At 35.6% G+C, this 18,337-nt stretch overlaps 1 protein-coding gene across 1 annotated transcript in view; it reads left to right on the top strand.

Annotated features, from left to right (window-relative positions):
• The first annotated feature begins 4,779 nt into the window (after positions 1-4,779).
• Positions 4,780-18,337, top strand: part of LOC123558422 (sorting nexin-5-like) — a 31,466-nt gene continuing 17,908 nt past the window's right edge. Inside the window, exons 1-7 of the mRNA XM_053543617.1 lie at positions 4,780-4,892; positions 10,939-11,112; positions 11,553-11,654; positions 12,618-12,748; positions 13,711-13,786; positions 15,948-16,031; positions 17,368-17,442. Coding sequence (XP_053399592.1) covers positions 4,890-4,892; positions 10,939-11,112; positions 11,553-11,654; positions 12,618-12,748; positions 13,711-13,786; positions 15,948-16,031; positions 17,368-17,442 — 645 coding nt within the window. The 5' untranslated portion in view covers positions 4,780-4,889. The remainder of the gene's footprint in view (positions 4,893-10,938; positions 11,113-11,552; positions 11,655-12,617; positions 12,749-13,710; positions 13,787-15,947; positions 16,032-17,367; positions 17,443-18,337) is intronic.

Consider the following 18,337-nt stretch of genomic DNA (forward strand, 5'->3'; position numbering starts at 1 on the left):
TATAATATACACAGTCTATCTATTTTTATAGCTCTTTGGTCCTTCGCATCCAGGGTGAAGCCAATTTTTGCACTTACCACATATAACATATTTTCATCTTCTGACGTTTGGCGTTTTGCACGTTCAGAAAATTATCAGACATGCCGAATATTTAATACTATCCGCTAACCATGATTTTCTCGATCTTGCTGGAAAAGCAGACATTTTCCTTTGCTGAAAACGGTTTTTTAGGCTCAATGTCATATTCTTGTGAATTCGGATTTATTCCAAAAGTCTCGGCAAAGTACGTATTTCCTATTGCACACAGTCCAGAATCACCGTTATTTGTTTGAAACGTACCGTCCATGAACTTTAAAAGAATTTTATCATTGCGTTTTGGTGGACCTTCTCCTATCCGCTCACTAACAACTTGTTGGGTAGGACAACTCATGCTTGTAAAGGCGGAATCGTAGATCTTTATTTTAGAGAATGGTTTTAATTTCATTTTTGAAAGTGTCAACCAATGAGAACCGCCATCTTTTGGATATCTGTTGACGTCAAGTTGAATGAATATTCCTCTTGCCTTTTTGAATGTAAGGTTAGTTGTATTTAAACATGAATCCAGTCCTGAAATATGTGAGAACTGTTCTTTCAATAACTCTTGGGCAGTGTCAATAATTCTGTCATTTAACGAAGCATATAGAAGATAAAAAATCCTTTTTCTTCGTCTTTCAGAGGAACGTTGCCCATTCAGGACCATTGATGGATGAACTGCCAACCGCTTCTCCAGGTTCTGTGTCTTCAATCGTATTTGTGTGGAGTGTCGTCTAGACTATCTGCCACGGGTTTTTTCCTGTGTCAGAAAACCTGCGACATCATCTGTCACGGGATTTTTATCTTTCACGCTTTCTGTCGTCACGACCTTTTCCAAAAACATATCGAAGCTGCCTGGGCTTGGACATTTTCTGCCAGTTTTTCATTTACTGTCTTGAAATTTTATGCTTGTCAAGTTTGGAATTTTTTTTATTGTTTTGGTTTTGTTGTGTGTGTGTGGGGGGGGGGGGGGGTTATTTCCATGTCAGGTAATCTTTAACTTTCATGGTATGGTTATTTTTTTTCACAGTGCAAGAACATTTTTTTGGGAATAGGGTGATAACTCTAGGTTTATCGTCTGTATCTTTGAATCTAAAAGTTCCTAGTTTCGGCGAAAACGCAATTCTGTCATTCTATATCAGTTCAACAGCATGGGAAATATAGATATCAACTTTAGGTTTTTCGTCTATCTTGATATTTTCATCTTTCTTTTATCAAGCAGGAAAACCATTTCATTTGATTTTTATTCAGCCTTAACAATGAAAATATAAGTTACAAACATTAAAAAGGTTTCTTGTGTGTGCTGCAGCCATTAGAAATTTCTCAGTTTTATAAACCATCTATATTTAGTGTGTTATCTAACTTTTTGCCTCTAGTACGACTGTGTATTCAGGTATACAGTCACTAAATAGGAAAATGGTACGAAATAAATTGTATTCACATAATGACGGATTCAAAAAGTTCTCAGTTTTGGGCTCTGTAGAGCTATTTTCCTTACTTTGTTTTGTTAGTTTTTGCTGAAATCACATGACACATCTATGCTTGACGTTTAGGAAGTATTTTCATAATGAAATGACGGCTTGTCAGAATTTGTCATGTAATCTTAGGTCATAAACCACCACTACAAAACGTGGTCTGATGTTTAGCTGATTTGGCAGTTTGTGTGTTTGACTGAGAATATTTTTCTTGCATCGGTCATGATCCCCACCTTTCTTTTGATTTATATTGAGCACTGACAGTATTCTATAAGAAACTATAAGTTACAGTCATTCAAAATTGGTCCTGATGTGTGCTGCAGCCATCAGAAATTTGTCAGTTTTATATCCTGTTACTTAGGCTGCTCAAAACCAAATCAAATATATGCCTCCGTAGGTCTAGTCACCATTAGTCCAAATATAGATAGTGCTAATCTTTTTTCCTTTCCTGGTGCCTTTTGGAAGCAGGTAGGCAATTAAATATCCTTCGAAGACTTGGAAATAACTTCTTAACAAACTTACACTTTTTCATACTTTTATTCTTTCGAACTTTAATTTCTGTCCAATGGCATGGCATTTTTTCTGAGACTATAACACTAAAAAATGGAAAAGCTGCAAGAAAGGGCGTTAAGATCTATATATAACGACTACTCTTTCAGTTATTAATTTATGATCTTTTGATAAAAATAAACTTACCAACTTTACATATTAGAAATATTAGAAGAATGAGAATAATGGCAATGGAAACATATAGAATTTTAAATGAAATTTCTCCAGTTGATCTTTTGATAAAAATAAACTTACCAACTTTACATATTAGAAATATTAGAATGAGAATAATGGCAATGGAAACATATAGAATTTTAAATGAAATTTCTCCAGTTGTACTTTCAAATATTATTATAAAAAGGAATTTATCTTTCAACTTCAGATATTCTAACATTTTGCAGGTTCCAAAAGTAAAAACAACAACCTATGGTAAGAATTCCTTTAGGTATGCTGCCCCCGTGCTGTGGAGCTCTTTACCAGCCGATTACAGAACTGCAACAAGCTTCATTCAGTTCAAGCAGTAGCTGTCCTTATGGACGGAAACTGATTGTAAGTGTGTAATTGCATGTTCGTATGGAGTGACACAACACAGGGGATGCTGCCAATATTCAGTGCAGATTCTTTATCGTTTATGTCCTTCCTTATTTATTTGTGCATAATTTTCCTAGCGTTTGTTTTCATTTATTTGCTTATTTGTTTTTGATTGCTTTGTGTCGCAAATTATTATTATTTTGATGATTAATTTTCTTTCCATTTACTGCTTTCAGTGTGCTTGCCTATGTTTCCGTCACACCTGCTTGTGCTTGTATATGTATTTAAACAGAGCTATAGAGATATGCTCATCTGGTTTCATTCGCTAACCTATTTAACTATCACCTCTCCATAGGTATGATCCCAGATAAGCATGTTTCTTGCGTGTGTTTGTTTTAAATGTGTATTGCCTTTGCTTATGCTCTGTAGTTTGTACCTCTATGAGGGGGTTGCTGTTCAGTCACCTCATCCCCCCCACCCCCAAACAAAGTCTGATTTGGGGTGATATAGGTCTTTAAAAACCATTTTAGCTATACACGATTGTGTCGTATTTTGTTTCAGTTTTTTTTTATTGGGAATGAGGTAAGTGTATACCTGGGAATAAGGTAGCGTCTGTGCGTTCTGATTGGTCAGTCATGTAAACAAACCCAAGAAGTGATTATTTTTTGAAAATTGAATATTTTTACTGCATTTGCAGTATTTCATTATACATTTTGACAAAATTTGCTACATTTTATGTGTATTGAAAAAAAGTTTCATCAAATGAATTTCTTCCGCCATGACAACGATTTAAACAGGGGGTCGTCTCATTCACACGAAAATTACTTAAATAAAGTATCACTATTCATATGTTTTTCGTCCGATATTTTGGTGGAACTAAGATAGTTCTTGAAAAAAATGTGATTGGATATACATGTTTCGATTTATGGAAGGCCGTACACGCCAGAATGTTATAATGGAAGTCTATGGGAAAACAATTGGTGTAACCTTATAGCAGTTTTAGACCCATGGGTCAAGATCAGCAAATCCAGCATAGCATTAATTCTGACCTGTTTGAGGTATCTCTCTTCTTACAGCTTTTTATATAATATGTTCTTAATGTTTTCATCATGTTGCTACAGTCGGTTCAAAAACTCTTCAGAGCTTATGTTGTAATGTTGCCTTCTTGCCGACTTTGAACAAAACTTACATTTTTTCTCAATAGCAACGTGTTTACGTTAACTCTATCACGTTTCAGTATGTTTCACTTTGCATTCTGTCGAAATCGCATGCTAGGTAAAAATTGTGCGTAAGAATTTAATGTCTCGAAAAGAGAAATTAAAAGAAATTCAGCGGGTTGTATTTAATGAACTGTAGTTTTCTTATATAAAAAACAAAGTTACACCCCTTTCCTTTTTGTTTTTCTAGCGATACAGTTCTTTATGGGAATATAAGTCTCTGAAAATCTGATATGCTTGAAAATGTCGAAAAAAAAGTTATAAAATAAGTGAATTTTATAGTGAGCTCGAAGAGCAGGCCCGAAGGGCCTGCTCGAGAATCGAGCTTTACGGTAACGCAAGTATACTTTCACACTTGGTGATGGATTTGAAAAGTTTCGTCGGAAGTTTTAAAAAAGCGCATCCTAGCGGACTGGTGCTCACAGGAAGTACTTCTTTCCGGAGTGAATACAGAACTTCATTCAATTGCTAAAAATTATTCATCACTCAACAATAATGAAAGAATGATTTCCAGTTGTTTGAAAAAAAATTATTTGCATTTAAAAGATCAAGCATCGGCCAGAAAATGGAAAAAAATGTCATTAATAAGCAGAAAGAAACGGGAACGCGGTAATGACGTCAACGAGACACCGGCTCCCATAAATTTTGCAACGTATGATATTCACTGTTATAGGCATGGTGACACTAAATGTAGACTTTTTTTTTTTTTCAAGCGAATAGGTTCTCCTAAATTCTTGTGACTAGTGAATAGTTTCTTTGTGACAAATAAATGATGCATAATATTTTTAGATATATCCGATTTCTTTGAGCTCGCTTTGAGGCTTTGCCTTAGTTTATATTAATAATAATAATAATAATAAAAAAAAACAGCCGGAGTTAGTGTGTTCGTGCCTTCAGTGGTTTCTGACCTTGATAACCATATCCCATGAAATTTGAAAATAACAGTCACCGGTCTGGATCGGTGAGACGATTTTCGTCAGCTGATTCCAAGCGTTTGGTTTTTGTGGAAAATAAATAGAAAAGAAAAACGTTAAAAAGACTTGAAATGGTAATAGTTAGACTTACTCTGCACCGAATTTAAATGGTCTATGTTTTTCGTTCACCAGCATTACATCATTCTTTTCAATAAGTTTAAAGGTCTGATAAAATTCATCTTTTTGCTATTTGTTTACAAAATAGTCACGCCCCCCTACGGTGGTTTTAACATCACAGGCCCTTCCCCAGAAATTTTTTAAGGCGCTGGGGTAAAGCTTGTGTGGCGGGATAAGGGTTGGGTGCGGGAGGGGTACCCCCTCCCGTGTTCGATTTTTTTTTTTTAAATCAAACCCAAATTGTGCTTTTTTAAGTATACCATATGCAAAAAAACACAACAACATGTATTTCATTACTTCTACATTTTCACATAATGTTATAACCATCAATATATCATAATAATTATAGTGTTATTTCTACAGCTCAAAAAGGTCAGAGTGCTGCCAAAAAGGGACAGAGTGTTGTCCGAAAGGGGCAGGGTGCTCTTTTCAACCTGAAAGTTATCATAGCAGTAGTTGCCTTTCTAGATGTCTATAGTTAATATGTATTCCATTTATCTTTATTGCACACTTAATGGAAATGTCACAGAATAAATTTAAGTGGTAAATCTTCCAAAAACCAGTAACAAAGTTTACAAAGGTTTTTTACTTACTTTATAGTTTCGGTTAAACCATTCAAGCCTTTCTCTTAAAAAATGTCACCAAGAATGTCAACTTATTCATATGAATATGAAATAGTGGACGGTCTTAATATATTAGCTTATATAATCTTGAAACCAAGATCATGTTGTAAACAACATAGTTAAAGGCCTGTTTCAGGCCACATTGTAAACTAATAATTATCAAAAGTCATGTTGTATCGATCAGGTCTTTCATCAATATTTCATTAACAGAAAAGTGCTATTGCAGTCAGTTTAAAGTTTACTAAAACGCATATCCAAAATATACTATCCGGATACTGTTACACTTTCGGAATGTTGTCCGAAAGTAGTTTTTACTCAGTTACATGACCTACTAGGGTAAACCAGAGATAGTTCCACAAATTTTGATGTTTCTCATCGTAAAAAAATACACCGACTGTCGGCTTTTTTTGAAGGAAATACGGAAAAATTGCATACGACATCGGGAGTACATTGTAATAAGACTCGTGAACGGTCATTCTAAACTTACTTTTACTTTCGATATTCATTAAAATTTGTGCATTTTCTAGTTTAAATTACAGTAGAATCAAACTGCATTGATATATACTTGTTATTATACTAAACAATGGTCTAATTTAAATTTTGCACAAAGAAATCTAGGGCACTTTTCACGTGCTTGGTAATCAGCTGGCCGCTTACGCACCCCTTTTTGACATTTCACAGCATCCATACTATTTATCAATTAGTTTTAACACTTCATTGATTCTCATTACCTGTGTGCACTCGCCGTTACGTAATTTGCTGATCAAAAAAATCGTCGAGGCATGTCAACAGGGAAATTACATATACACTACACATGAGGTCTCTCACGGGGATGAAATCGCTTACTGATTTAAGACGCCGCGCTAATAATTGAGGCACCGCACGGGATATTTAAGCGCTGCGGAAAGCTTTATTTCGTGTTTTAAGCGCCGCGGTAGCGCGGCGCCTTATGCGGCTGGGGAAGGGCCTGCATCAACATACTTAAATATTTCACATACATCATACCATATCACACCACACACACAAAATAAACCTTAGTGGTAAACTCACCCTGACTGTGCATCTCTTTAGGCTACTGTCGATTTCTGTTTTCTTGTGTCGACAGTTCCAGACTATGTCGATTCCCTATTTATACAGTTTGTAACTGGTGTGCTTCAAATTTTCTTTGGTATAGATACTTCTTATATTCATTGGGTATTTTTGCACCTTGTCAGAAAACTTCTCTTAGTATACCAGGTTAGAGAGATGGCCTGTTTGCACCAGGCTATCTATGGCATACATGTCATACGTCCCGGACTGTCCAGGATTGTCCCGGAAATGACATACTCGTCCCGGTGTCCCGGACAGTGTTGAAATGTCCCGGAAATTTAAAAATACAGAAAACAAAAATAACCCCCAAAAAACTAGTTTTTTTTGGTCTATAAATTGTTGAATTTTACATTAATAAAACACAATAAACAGTCCCCAGTGTCACATTGTTTATTCCTAATTATCCAATATCAGTTTCATGCCCTCGAGCGGGACACCTGTTGATTAAGCCAGCTCCGATCAACACTCATATTGAACGCGCCCCGCGATCTTTTGATGACCCAGAGTAATTTACAGTCAGCTATTTTGATGACCCTGATTATGAATTGACAGAATTATGCAATCAATAACAGTTTTATGATAATTTAATATTAGGAACAATAGCCGAAAATCTCGTTGTTTTTAGCACGTAGGCGGTGAAGCTACATGTAGCCTTTATGGAAGAAATGGCTGAAAACGGTCAATTAAACGATAATTATTTTAAAAGGTTGTAATCTTTTAAAATGTAGATTGATTGTCACACATATTCTAAATTAAAATTTTGACTGTTGAATGCCTTTGCCAACAGATCCATGAAAACTGACCCAACCCGAAATATTTTATATCGATTTTATCTACAAGATTTATTTTATTCCTTTGAGGATTCCATTTTATTAATGATTAGGTAAACGTTTAAGCTTTAAAATGATACCAAATAAGCTGGATTCTAAATCACGATGACCAGGTTAATTCTTCGAATGTAGTAAGTCTCCTAATTCTGTTCACCTCGGGAACGCAACCAATTCACGTGCCGAACTAATATCAACTATTGACGTGAATTACCCTATTTACCTCCCTTAGAAATCTAGACGACATTTGCAGCAAATTATTCCTAAGCGAGTGAACAATGTTTATCTCCGAAAACTACATGTAATTTTATGATATTTATGCATGAAACAGACGAATACTAATGTCACGGTGTATGTCCCGGACAAAGGGTAAAAATCCCGGAAATTTTAACTCAGAATCCCGGAAATGTCCTGAAAAATTATGGCATGTATGATCTATGGTTACTGCCTCACACCTCTTGCGAGCAGGGTGCATGCCGGGTATTAATGAAGAATAAAAGTAAAACTGGAAGAAGTCTTCCAGGCATAGTGAGACTATGAGACATAGCATGATTGTTAAAATGTTAAAAACAATAATAGAGTAAAAGAAGGTTAAAAACAACTGCTATATTTAATACTGGTACAGGGCCACTGCCTGCTTGAAGGATTCAAGATCAGGCAGAGTTGCAATATGCGGGGGTAACCTGTTCCACAGGACTGTGGTGTGAGGGAAAAAGGAGAATTTAAAGAAGTCCGAGTTGACATGAATTTAGCGGAGACTGAGGGGGTGCATCTGTCTGGTTAACATGGTTGGGACTTCTAAGTAAGTTGGAAGCAAGATGGCTACAAGATGGTGATATATCTTGTAGAACATGAACAGTTTGGAGTCTAGGCGTCTCTTCTCGAGTGTGCTCCAGCCTAAGGTGTTCTGTAGGTCTGTTACGCTAGTGTATCGTGAATAATCGTTTTTAACCCATCTGACTGTGCGTCACTAGACCATTTCCAGCTTACATATGTCAACTTGTGTATGGGGGGACCATACATACAGATGAGGCGTATTCTAACTGTGGTCTGACCAGTGTTTTGTATGATAGTGCTTTGACGTTTTCCTGATTTGTTTTGATGTTGCTTTTATAGAAACCTAAGTGTTTTGTTTGCATTTGTTGTTTAATATTCTGTTTATATGTGTGTTCCAGTTGAGGTCATGGCTGATGTCGTTTGAACCAGGCTGGTACAATTGAGCCATAACAAGACATGTACACATAGTTCTAATGAACCATACTTGTCATAAATATCAAATTATTTTGAAAGACGTGTAAAAATTTGCACTTAGAAACACATTCGCAATCTTGTTTGGGCGTGTATGCTTACTTCTGAGAATGTAGTTCGTACAGTTACATTATTTTATTGTAAGAATTTTGTAAAATCTATGGTGACCTAAGTGTACAATATAATGAACCTATTTGCAAAGCGATTTGCAGATTGTTGTTAGTGTCAAATTCATTGAAATGTGATTGCATTGCATAAGTAAAAGTTCAATAAACCATAAAATGTCCTTACCATTATGCGAAATCGACACAATAATTTTCAGTCCTAATCCCCGTCTGGCCCTATCTTTTTTTTTCTTTTTTGTTAATAAAAAGATAAAAAGAACCATTTAGATTCCATAGGGTCAAGGTCAGAGTTACTAGTAAAAAGATTCACTGGCACACTTGCCTTATTATAACCCCCTGACATAATGGCGGTACAGTAACTGTTTGTGGGAACACCAGTGTCTTATTGACCTGCACCTAATTTACTAATACTTTTTATGTCTACAATCCTTTATAAATAATGGATAAGCTATGGACCTGCAGGTACCGGTACATTAAAATATGGAAACATTATAACAGCTTGTCTCTGCATGCTGCTTGTATCTAAACATGTAAAAACTTGACCTTTTATCAGTGGTCAGCCTTTGAGCAGACACATTGATCCAGAGATAACATTGACTTCAGAATAAGTTATTTAGAGTTGGAACCCCTGCTCCTCCTGCTATATTACTAACATTTGGATAAGAGCTCCATGCATGGGTGCTTTGCACTTCGTATTCTGAAAACCCAGGGAAGCTTCTGGAATTGGAGCATCTTCTTCCAGCTAAAATTTCTAGCACTTCTCTGGAAGAGTTGCCATATGTGTTATTGGTAGCAACTATGCACATGAGTATGAATAAGCTTAACCCTAATCCTGCTAAATGTCTATATTGAACTTGTCCATCTTTCAATTTGGACAGTACCATTAACTGTTAAAAGAGGTGCTTACCAAAAAGATACTGACTGAATGGCGGACAGTGCAGATCATGATCAGACTGCACAGATGTGCAGGCTGATTATGATCTACACTGGTCGCAAAGGCAGAGTCAGCCATGTCCAGCATGATAAAGGTTAAATAAACACATAAATTAATTATAGTCAGTGTTTATTGTATAACAGATCACATGCATTCTTGAAATAAGACCATATGAAAAAATATGAATTATGAATATATTAACTTAATTTTTTTTATGATATTGTAAAAAATAGAATCTGAGTATATAAAAAAATCTAATTATTAAATGCATTAAAAATTTAGTTAGATCTACTCAAATTAATGAAACAATAACCAAATTTTGTGAAATATTGGAATGATCATATTTCAGTCCGGTATTATGTATTCAGTGTTGCCTAGGCATCTGTCCCCGATGTCTGTCAGAGGTCTTGATTTTGATGCCAGACATTGGATTTATGTTGCTGATGTCACAACCAATATCAGATGCTGGTTGGCAATGTTAGGTGTTTTCTGGACCACTTTTGCTATTCCATTAACGTGTGATATAATTGTTATACAGTTTAACATAATTTTGGTAGCTGCAAATTGTATTAAGGTAGTTCTGCACGTTTGATAAACCGGAAGTGATGGCGTAACATCATTTATTCGGAAAATGTAAAATAAAGCCTGGATTCGGTGTACGGAAATGGAAATCATTTTATGAATTAATGGCAACCCGTGAGTAAGGTTTTTACAATGGCACCGTTGCTATCTTTCTTAAGTTAAAATATGATACTAGAACATCTGACACGTTAAATAATTCAAAATAATGTCTTAAAATTACATTGAAATGTGCTGTTCACTTTAATCATGGTCAAATATGATATCTCAAAAATAAGCACACGGACCTATACATTTTATTTCACCACATTAAAGACCATAATTATGTTTGTTTACGACTGTGAGAAGTTCCATAAAAATCTACATTGTAGAAAAATTTCTATGAGCGAAAATGTTATAAAAGTTGTGATTTTCCCATAGACTCCCATTATGAAAAATTTCGCGAGGTCAAAATTTTTCTAATCAGTCTAGCAAAAAATCAAGCACACGACCCTATCTTTTTTAATCACTGAATTTTCTAAGTATATTCTGAAGTTTTAAAAAATCAGGGTTTAATCAAATTCTACATTGTTTTACAGGAGGATCCTGAGACAAATGGTAAAGAGTCATCAGATGACGATGTTGATTTAAGTTCTCCAGAATCTTCACCATCCAGACTGTCTGCAGTACCGTTCCATCCGCTGTACAGAATTACAGTCCCTGATGCTGTGAAAAATGGAGATGTTTTACAGTTTACCATCAAAGTGTACAAGGTCTGTGGCAGTAGGTTATGCTTGTTTTTTGTATCTCTTCGAAATGCGGAGGGAGCGTGGTCTGCTACCATCTTTCGTCGGTAATTTCAAGATGATCACATCAATGATATATTGATACAAAGTTAGAATGATTAAAATCTTGTGTGTGCTATTCAGCCTCAATCTCTTGGTATCTCACAGAAATAAATATCCTGAAAGGACAACAGTCTCACCAGTCTGTTGTTCCATAAAGATGCAAATTGTTGAATGTAATGTTTCAGTGGTAAATCAGTGAGATAATTAGGGTATATGGGGGTATATTTTATATTTCAGTGGGATAAGGATGTTGAAATCAGTGAGATATTGTGGGTATATAGGGGTATATTTTATATTTCAGTGGGGTAGGGATGTTCAGGTCAGTGAGGTATTGAGGGTATATCTATACATGTTTTATATTTCAGTGGGATGAAGATGTTGAAGTCAGTGAGATATTGAGGGTATATGGAGATATAGAATGGTTACATCACAACATCATTACACAAAACAATATTGATGGCCTTATTGTGAGTAGTAGCAGTAAATTGTTGGCATTTTGATAAGATACTGAGGGCCTATAGAGATATAGATTTGTTATACCGAAACTAGTATTGTTATCTTTAAATATTTAAGTTAATTCAAATATGTATATTGGTTAAGTCTTTGAAGTATCGGTAGGTATGATTGCGGATGGAAATATCTGGCTCTCAGTTAACTGTTTTGTGGTAACTCAGCAGAGCCTTGTTACCACCTATTAAACAATTACTCTCGAGCCAGGTGTTTCCATCTGCAACTTCAGCCAGTGAAACATTCTTATATTCCAGCTCCAGTGAAATTTATTGCCAACTTGCCACTGTGTTTCCTACAATGAAACCATATACATATACTGCAGTTACATTCAAACTCCCCTGAAATCTGTTGACTGAGTGTCCTTCATTTAAACCATACACAGCAACTGCATTTCATTTCCCATGGAATCTGCTTACTTTGTGTATCCTTTATGAATCCATATACAGCTACATGTACCACATTCCAACCCCTATAAAATCTGTTGACCCAGTGTTTTCCGTCAATTAAACCATATACAACAACTGCATTCTAACTCCTATGAAGTCTATTGACCTTGAGCTTCCTTCAGTGAAATCATATGCAGCAATTATATTTCAAAAGCGAAAGCTCAAAGAGATCACAAAGCTTAGTCGACCACTCTTGTTAACATATGTCAGTTTTTTCACGTAATATTTTATAGCATTTCACCGACCATTGCTCATGGAAAATGTAGGTTTAAAGAATGTGTGATTGCCTCCAGTCTTCACATACTTTTATCGTGCTGATATAAATAGTTTTAACATACCGAAATTGAAACTATGATTAATTTTTTTCATAAAAACCTGAACATAGTAGTAAGAGTTAAAGTGAAAACTTGTATTTTTTGATACAATGCAGCTTGGACAAAACACATAGTAATTGTAAGAATATTCCCTGTTTAGGTCCCACCCCTTCCTCACAGTCCGGAGGTTGATGCCAAATCTGCTGAGTCGAAATCAAAGAAACAACTGGGTAATGATTCAAGAATTGTCATTCCAGATGAGTTTTCAAGGGATTGTAGACAAATAGAAAAGTAAGAAATGGTATTCATATTTCTGAACGTTTTATATGGCGCTTTTTAAGTAATTAACCTTTAGCCTGCTGGCGGCAAGTGATTCAACCTTTGTGACTAGTGCAGACCAAGATGATGGTCTGCAACTGTTCGCTATCCAGTCAGTAAATTTTAATTGAACACCCCTTTGAATAATAAATGGCATTGCCCAAATTGAATGATGGACCAGTCCATTTTAGAAATTTAGCGGGCTGAAGGTTAAATTCTGCCTTTAATTTTGATTGTAATATCCATACGGCAGGACTCATATGTTTTGGATTCAAGGAACTTCAGACAAAAAAAAGCAAAAGGCTGTAGTAGTTCTGGCGTATAGAATGTTCAGCTAAACATCATTTGTTGTATGCTGTTAGTTTAAGATGTTGAGTGATATGTCTGATTCCAGAAATAATGGAGGTTGCAGTTTTAATAGTTTGAAAGTCATTAGTACACAGATCATTAAGGGGAAGTACCAGAGGAAAACTGTATATATATGTCTGAGATAAAAAGGTCTCACCTGGTGTGCAGTTTAGCATAGGACATTGAGCAAAGCTTGTAGGCTAGCCTAAGACAAATTCACTTTAACAACTGGGCCCATTTCATTGTTAAGGATATCTATAGAAGGTGTAGGCGAATTTCTGTGTCAGATACATGTATCGGTATCTTGACAAAATCCTCACATTCAAATTGCCATGACATACGTTTTATGGCCAAAGTCATGTAATTTTAAGCCGCAGAAATTTAATAAATTTACATTATTTAAAGGAGTTGAACAATACATAGTAAAATTAGAATAAGAATTTTATTCTAAAGAGGGCACCGCTCAGAATTAAACTTTTCCTTTTGTAATTAGGTTGTTTTGAGGACCCTAGTACAGAATCACATTGTCTTCACAATAAAATCTGTTGTGCCCCTTGTAATTTGAATAAAATATGATTTTTTTCCAGATATTTGAGACTGATGCTTAGTCATGAAACATTTGGAAAGGATAAAAGCCTTGCAAACTTTCTATGTGAAAAAGACGTATGTAGTTGCTTATCATATAGATTATATACAGCATTGTTTCAGTGTTTATTTGTAATAACTGTTGGTTTTTCAAAGCGTACTTATTCATATAAATTGTACCTATAATTTAGCCTTTAGCCTGCTGGCGGCTAGTGATTCTGCCTTTGCGACTAGTGCAGACCTAGATCAACCTGCACATCCGTAATAATAAATGGTACTGCCCAAATTAAATGAAAGACAAGTCCATTTTAGAAATTTAGCAGAGTAAAGGTTAAGATTCAAGGAAATATCAGAATGATTGATTTGATAAATTGATCCATTTAGTAATGTATGAAACTGAGAAAACTCACTTACAGGGTAACTGTAATTTATTTCAGAACCACTGTAAAATGAAGTATTTTGAAGAGGGAAAAAGGTCTGCTATTTTTAGCTCGACTATTCAAAGAATAGTAGAGCTATTGGACTCACCTGTACGTTGGCGTCCGCGTCCCGATTTGGTTAAGTTTTTGTATGTAAGCTGGTATCTCAGTAACCACTTGTGGGAATGGATTGAAACTTCACACACTTATTCACTGTCATAAACTGACTTACATTGCACAGGTTCCATAACTCTATTTTGCTTTTTTACAAAATTATGCCCCTTTTTCAACTTAGAAATTTTTGGTTAAGGTTTTGTATGTAAGCTGGTATCTCAGTACCCACTAATGGGAATGGATTGAAACTTCACAAACTTGTTCACTGTCATCATCTGACATGCACTAAGCAGGTCCCATAGCTCTACTTTGTTTTTTTTTTTTTTTTTTTTCAGAATTATGCCCCTTTTTCGACAGTTTTTGGTTAAGTTTTTGTATGTAAGCTGGTATCTCACTATCCACTAATGGGAAAGGATTGAAATTTCACACACTTGTTCACTGTCATGATCTGACATGCACTGTGCAGGTCCCATAACTCTTCTTTGCATTTTTTCAAAATTATGCCCCTTTTTTGACTTAGCTGTTTTTCTGGTTAAATTCTTTAGATGTAAGCTGGTATCTCAGTATCCACTAATGGGAAAGGATTGAAACTTCACATACTTGTCACTGTCATGATATGACATGCAGTGCGTAGGTTCAATAACTCTACTTAGCATTTTTACAAAATTATGCCCCTTTTTCCACTTAGCAGTTTTTGGTTAAATTCTTATATGTAAGCTGGTATCTCAGTACCCACTAATGGGAATTGATTGAAACTTCACCCACTTGTCCACTGTCATGAGCTGATAAGCACTGTGCAGGTTCCATAACCCTGTTTCCCATTTTTACAAAATTATGCCCCTTTTTCGACTTTTGTATTCTTTCAACTGACAAGGCTGTTGCCAAGTGTTGCTGTCCTCCGACAGCTCTTGTTAAAATTACAATTAATTTGTCAGAAATATTCAGGATGAATGGCAAACTTAAGAAATATGACTATCTATAACAAAAAAAAAACAAGACTTTCTTGAGTATTATTTTTGCAAATATGAGTGGTGAGTAAAAAATAAGGAAAATAGATTCATCTGGAAAATTTCTGGTTTTATAGTACATGTGTTTGAAGCAAAACACAAAAACATCAGTGACTGAAGATTGAAATAAAGATCAGTTATCTTAAATATACTGGTTGGTGTGATAAGCAAAACACTAAATGACGTTTTGTGGCAATATTGTTACGACTCTTCTGTGTAAAAATTTCACAGTTCTGCACTTCAAAACAAATTTCATCTTGTTGCTTTTTTGTTGACACTACAAAAGATATATTTAGTGGAAATGGAGTCTCTTAGACAATTAAAAACAATTTTCATTTAGCAAACGATCAGGGACATCATAAATGCATTAAATATTTACTGACTTTAGCAAGATTTTCAGTAGTCATAAAGTTTGACCAATTTCGATTTTTGTTTTTAATAAATGATATTTATGACAATGTGCTGACATTATGCATTATCTATATGCTGTCTTATAATGTTATCTCACCTGAACAAGTACACATAAGAAGCAAAACAAAAAAACAATTTCTAAATTTGAACACGTCCTTTGAATAGTCATTTTCCTTGGAAAGAGGTAAACTTGCGGTATTGTTGTATATATGGCATGTGACTTCTGCTAATTGTACTTAACTTGTTGAACAATATTATGGTAAATGAAATTAGAAGTTTACTTTACAGGCACCTGTGAAGACAAAAGTTAATCAGGGGTTCTTCAGTCGTATGTCTTCTGCTGTTGAGACTGCTAGAAAAGGACATCACAGAGTAAGTGTTGATGATATGAGCCGCGCCATGGGAAAACCAGCATAGTGACTTTGCGACCAGCATGGATCCAGACCAGCCTGCACATCAGCGCAGTCTGGTCAGGATCCATGCTGTTTGCTAACAGTTTCTCTAATTGCTATAGGCTTTGAAAGCGAAAAGCAGGCTGGTCTGGATCCATGCTGGTAGCAAAGCCACTGTGTTGGTTTTCTCATGGCATGGCTCAATTTTATATGTTATACACATATTATGTATGGCAAGATATACACATAGTCTGTGACAACATAACAACATATACGCATTGTCTATAACAACATACACACATACATGTACATATAGTCTGTAATGACATATACACATGGCTGCAAGGGATGAGGCTATTTTTCCCTAAATGGCTATGTTGAAAACTTTCCCTGCTGAAACCACTGGTGGTTAAGGTCGCTGACTTCAAGTCACTTGCCCCTCATCGATGTTGGTTTGAACCTCACTCAGGTAATTGAATTCTTCATGTGAGGAAGCCATCCAGCTGGCTCACAGAAGGTCGGGGGTTCTACCCTGTTACCCACTTGTGATGAAAAAACGCACAAAGGGGCACCTGGGGTCTTCCTCCAAAGCTGAAAAAGTCACTATATGACTACCATTGTGTTGGTGTGACGTTAAACCCAACAAAATAAATAGAATTCAAAATTGACAGAATTACACCAAACTTGTTCTGTAGCGTCCTTGCAAGGTCCTGTTTGAAATTTATTCAGATAGTTTCATTTGAACCCTGTAGATGTCACTAAATCTAAAATTAGAACAAAATGTGAAGTAACATTTGAAAAAAAAACAACATTTAAACAATTTCACCTCATGAACCACTTGATGGATCTTCATCAAACTTGGTGTTACACAGTTGTTTCCATCATGATTCAGTCAGTGTGTCATACATAATGTTCAAGCTCAAATAGTCAAGGTCAAGTAAGCATCTTAGAACCAATGTGGCCCTCTTGTTCTTAAATTTCTTCTTTTCTGAATCTTCTTTTTGAACTTCACTAAATTTGTTCTGTAGCAGTCTGACATATACCACTCCCCAAGCTTATTCAGATGGTTCCAGGGGCTGCCAAAGCCAAAAATAGAAAAAATATATACACAAATCTTACTTAATGGATGTTCACTAAGCTTGGTCTGTAAAATCTTTGTATTTCTGTTCTCCAACACCTTGTTTGATTTCACAAATGAATTAAATCTTTCAGTTAAAATACAGTTATTACAAAAAAGGATGGAAAATATAATTTTTCTTGAGAAGATAATTACAAGTACAAGTTATTTGTATTTTTTGGTTGTTTTTGCTTTTCAGGACATTGACGAATTCTTTACCAAAAAAAGAGAATGGTGTACAGCTTTCTCAAAAGCTATTAAAGACATGTCAAATGTAAGCTATTATTTTCTCAACATGAATAACATGGAAACTAACTTATTTTAAGGGGGCATAATGGCCAAAATACTGAAGATTTTTCTGGCATGTTATTCATACATTATGACATGTATGGTTTTTTAGCTCGACTATACGAAGTATGGAGAGCTATCCTACTCGACCCGGCGTCGGCGTCCTTCCACGTCCGCACTTTGGTTAAAGTTTTGATGCACTTTCTCTTTATTAACCAGGTTTTCAACGAAAACCTGAGTTATTAGATTGGGGTATGTCGTTGGTCGGGGGGGGCGGGCCGGCGGCGGCGTCAAACTGGTGTTTCCGGTCAATAACTTTTGTTTTGGTAAAGATATTTGAATAAAACTTGGTATGTATGTAGCTTATATCAAGACAAAGGCTGGGATTGATTTTGGGGTTTCTGGGGTCAAGGTCAAGGTCACTGTTACTTAAAATAGAAAAAGGGTTTCCGGTCAATAACTTAACTTAGGAATGAGCTATCATGATGAAACTTGGTGTATAGAAAACTTATATAAAGTTGTAGCTTGGGATTGATTTTGGGGATTCTGGGATCAAGGTCAAGGTCATTGTTACTAAAGTTAGGGTTAGGGTTAGGGTTAAGAGTTAGGGTTTAGGGTTTAGGGTTAGGGTTAGGGTTGTGCTTTAAAGTGGTGCACTGTGATTCAGTATACTTTTTTATTCTTATGAAAAGTGTTGAAAACCTGGTTTCGTGGCATTGCCTCGTTTCTTGTCTTTGTTATTACTTAATGGATTTCCTTCAAACTTAAAATAGTTGTTCCTCATTATCACCCACATCATATGGCACAAGGGTCATAACTCTGGCTCCAATATTTCATGAATTATTCCCCCTTTTTACTTAGAATTTCTGGCTAAAGTTTTG

This window comes from Mercenaria mercenaria, chromosome 5, assembly GCF_021730395.1.
Source record: "Mercenaria mercenaria strain notata chromosome 5, MADL_Memer_1, whole genome shotgun sequence".
NCBI lineage: Eukaryota > Metazoa > Mollusca > Bivalvia > Venerida > Veneridae > Mercenaria > Mercenaria mercenaria.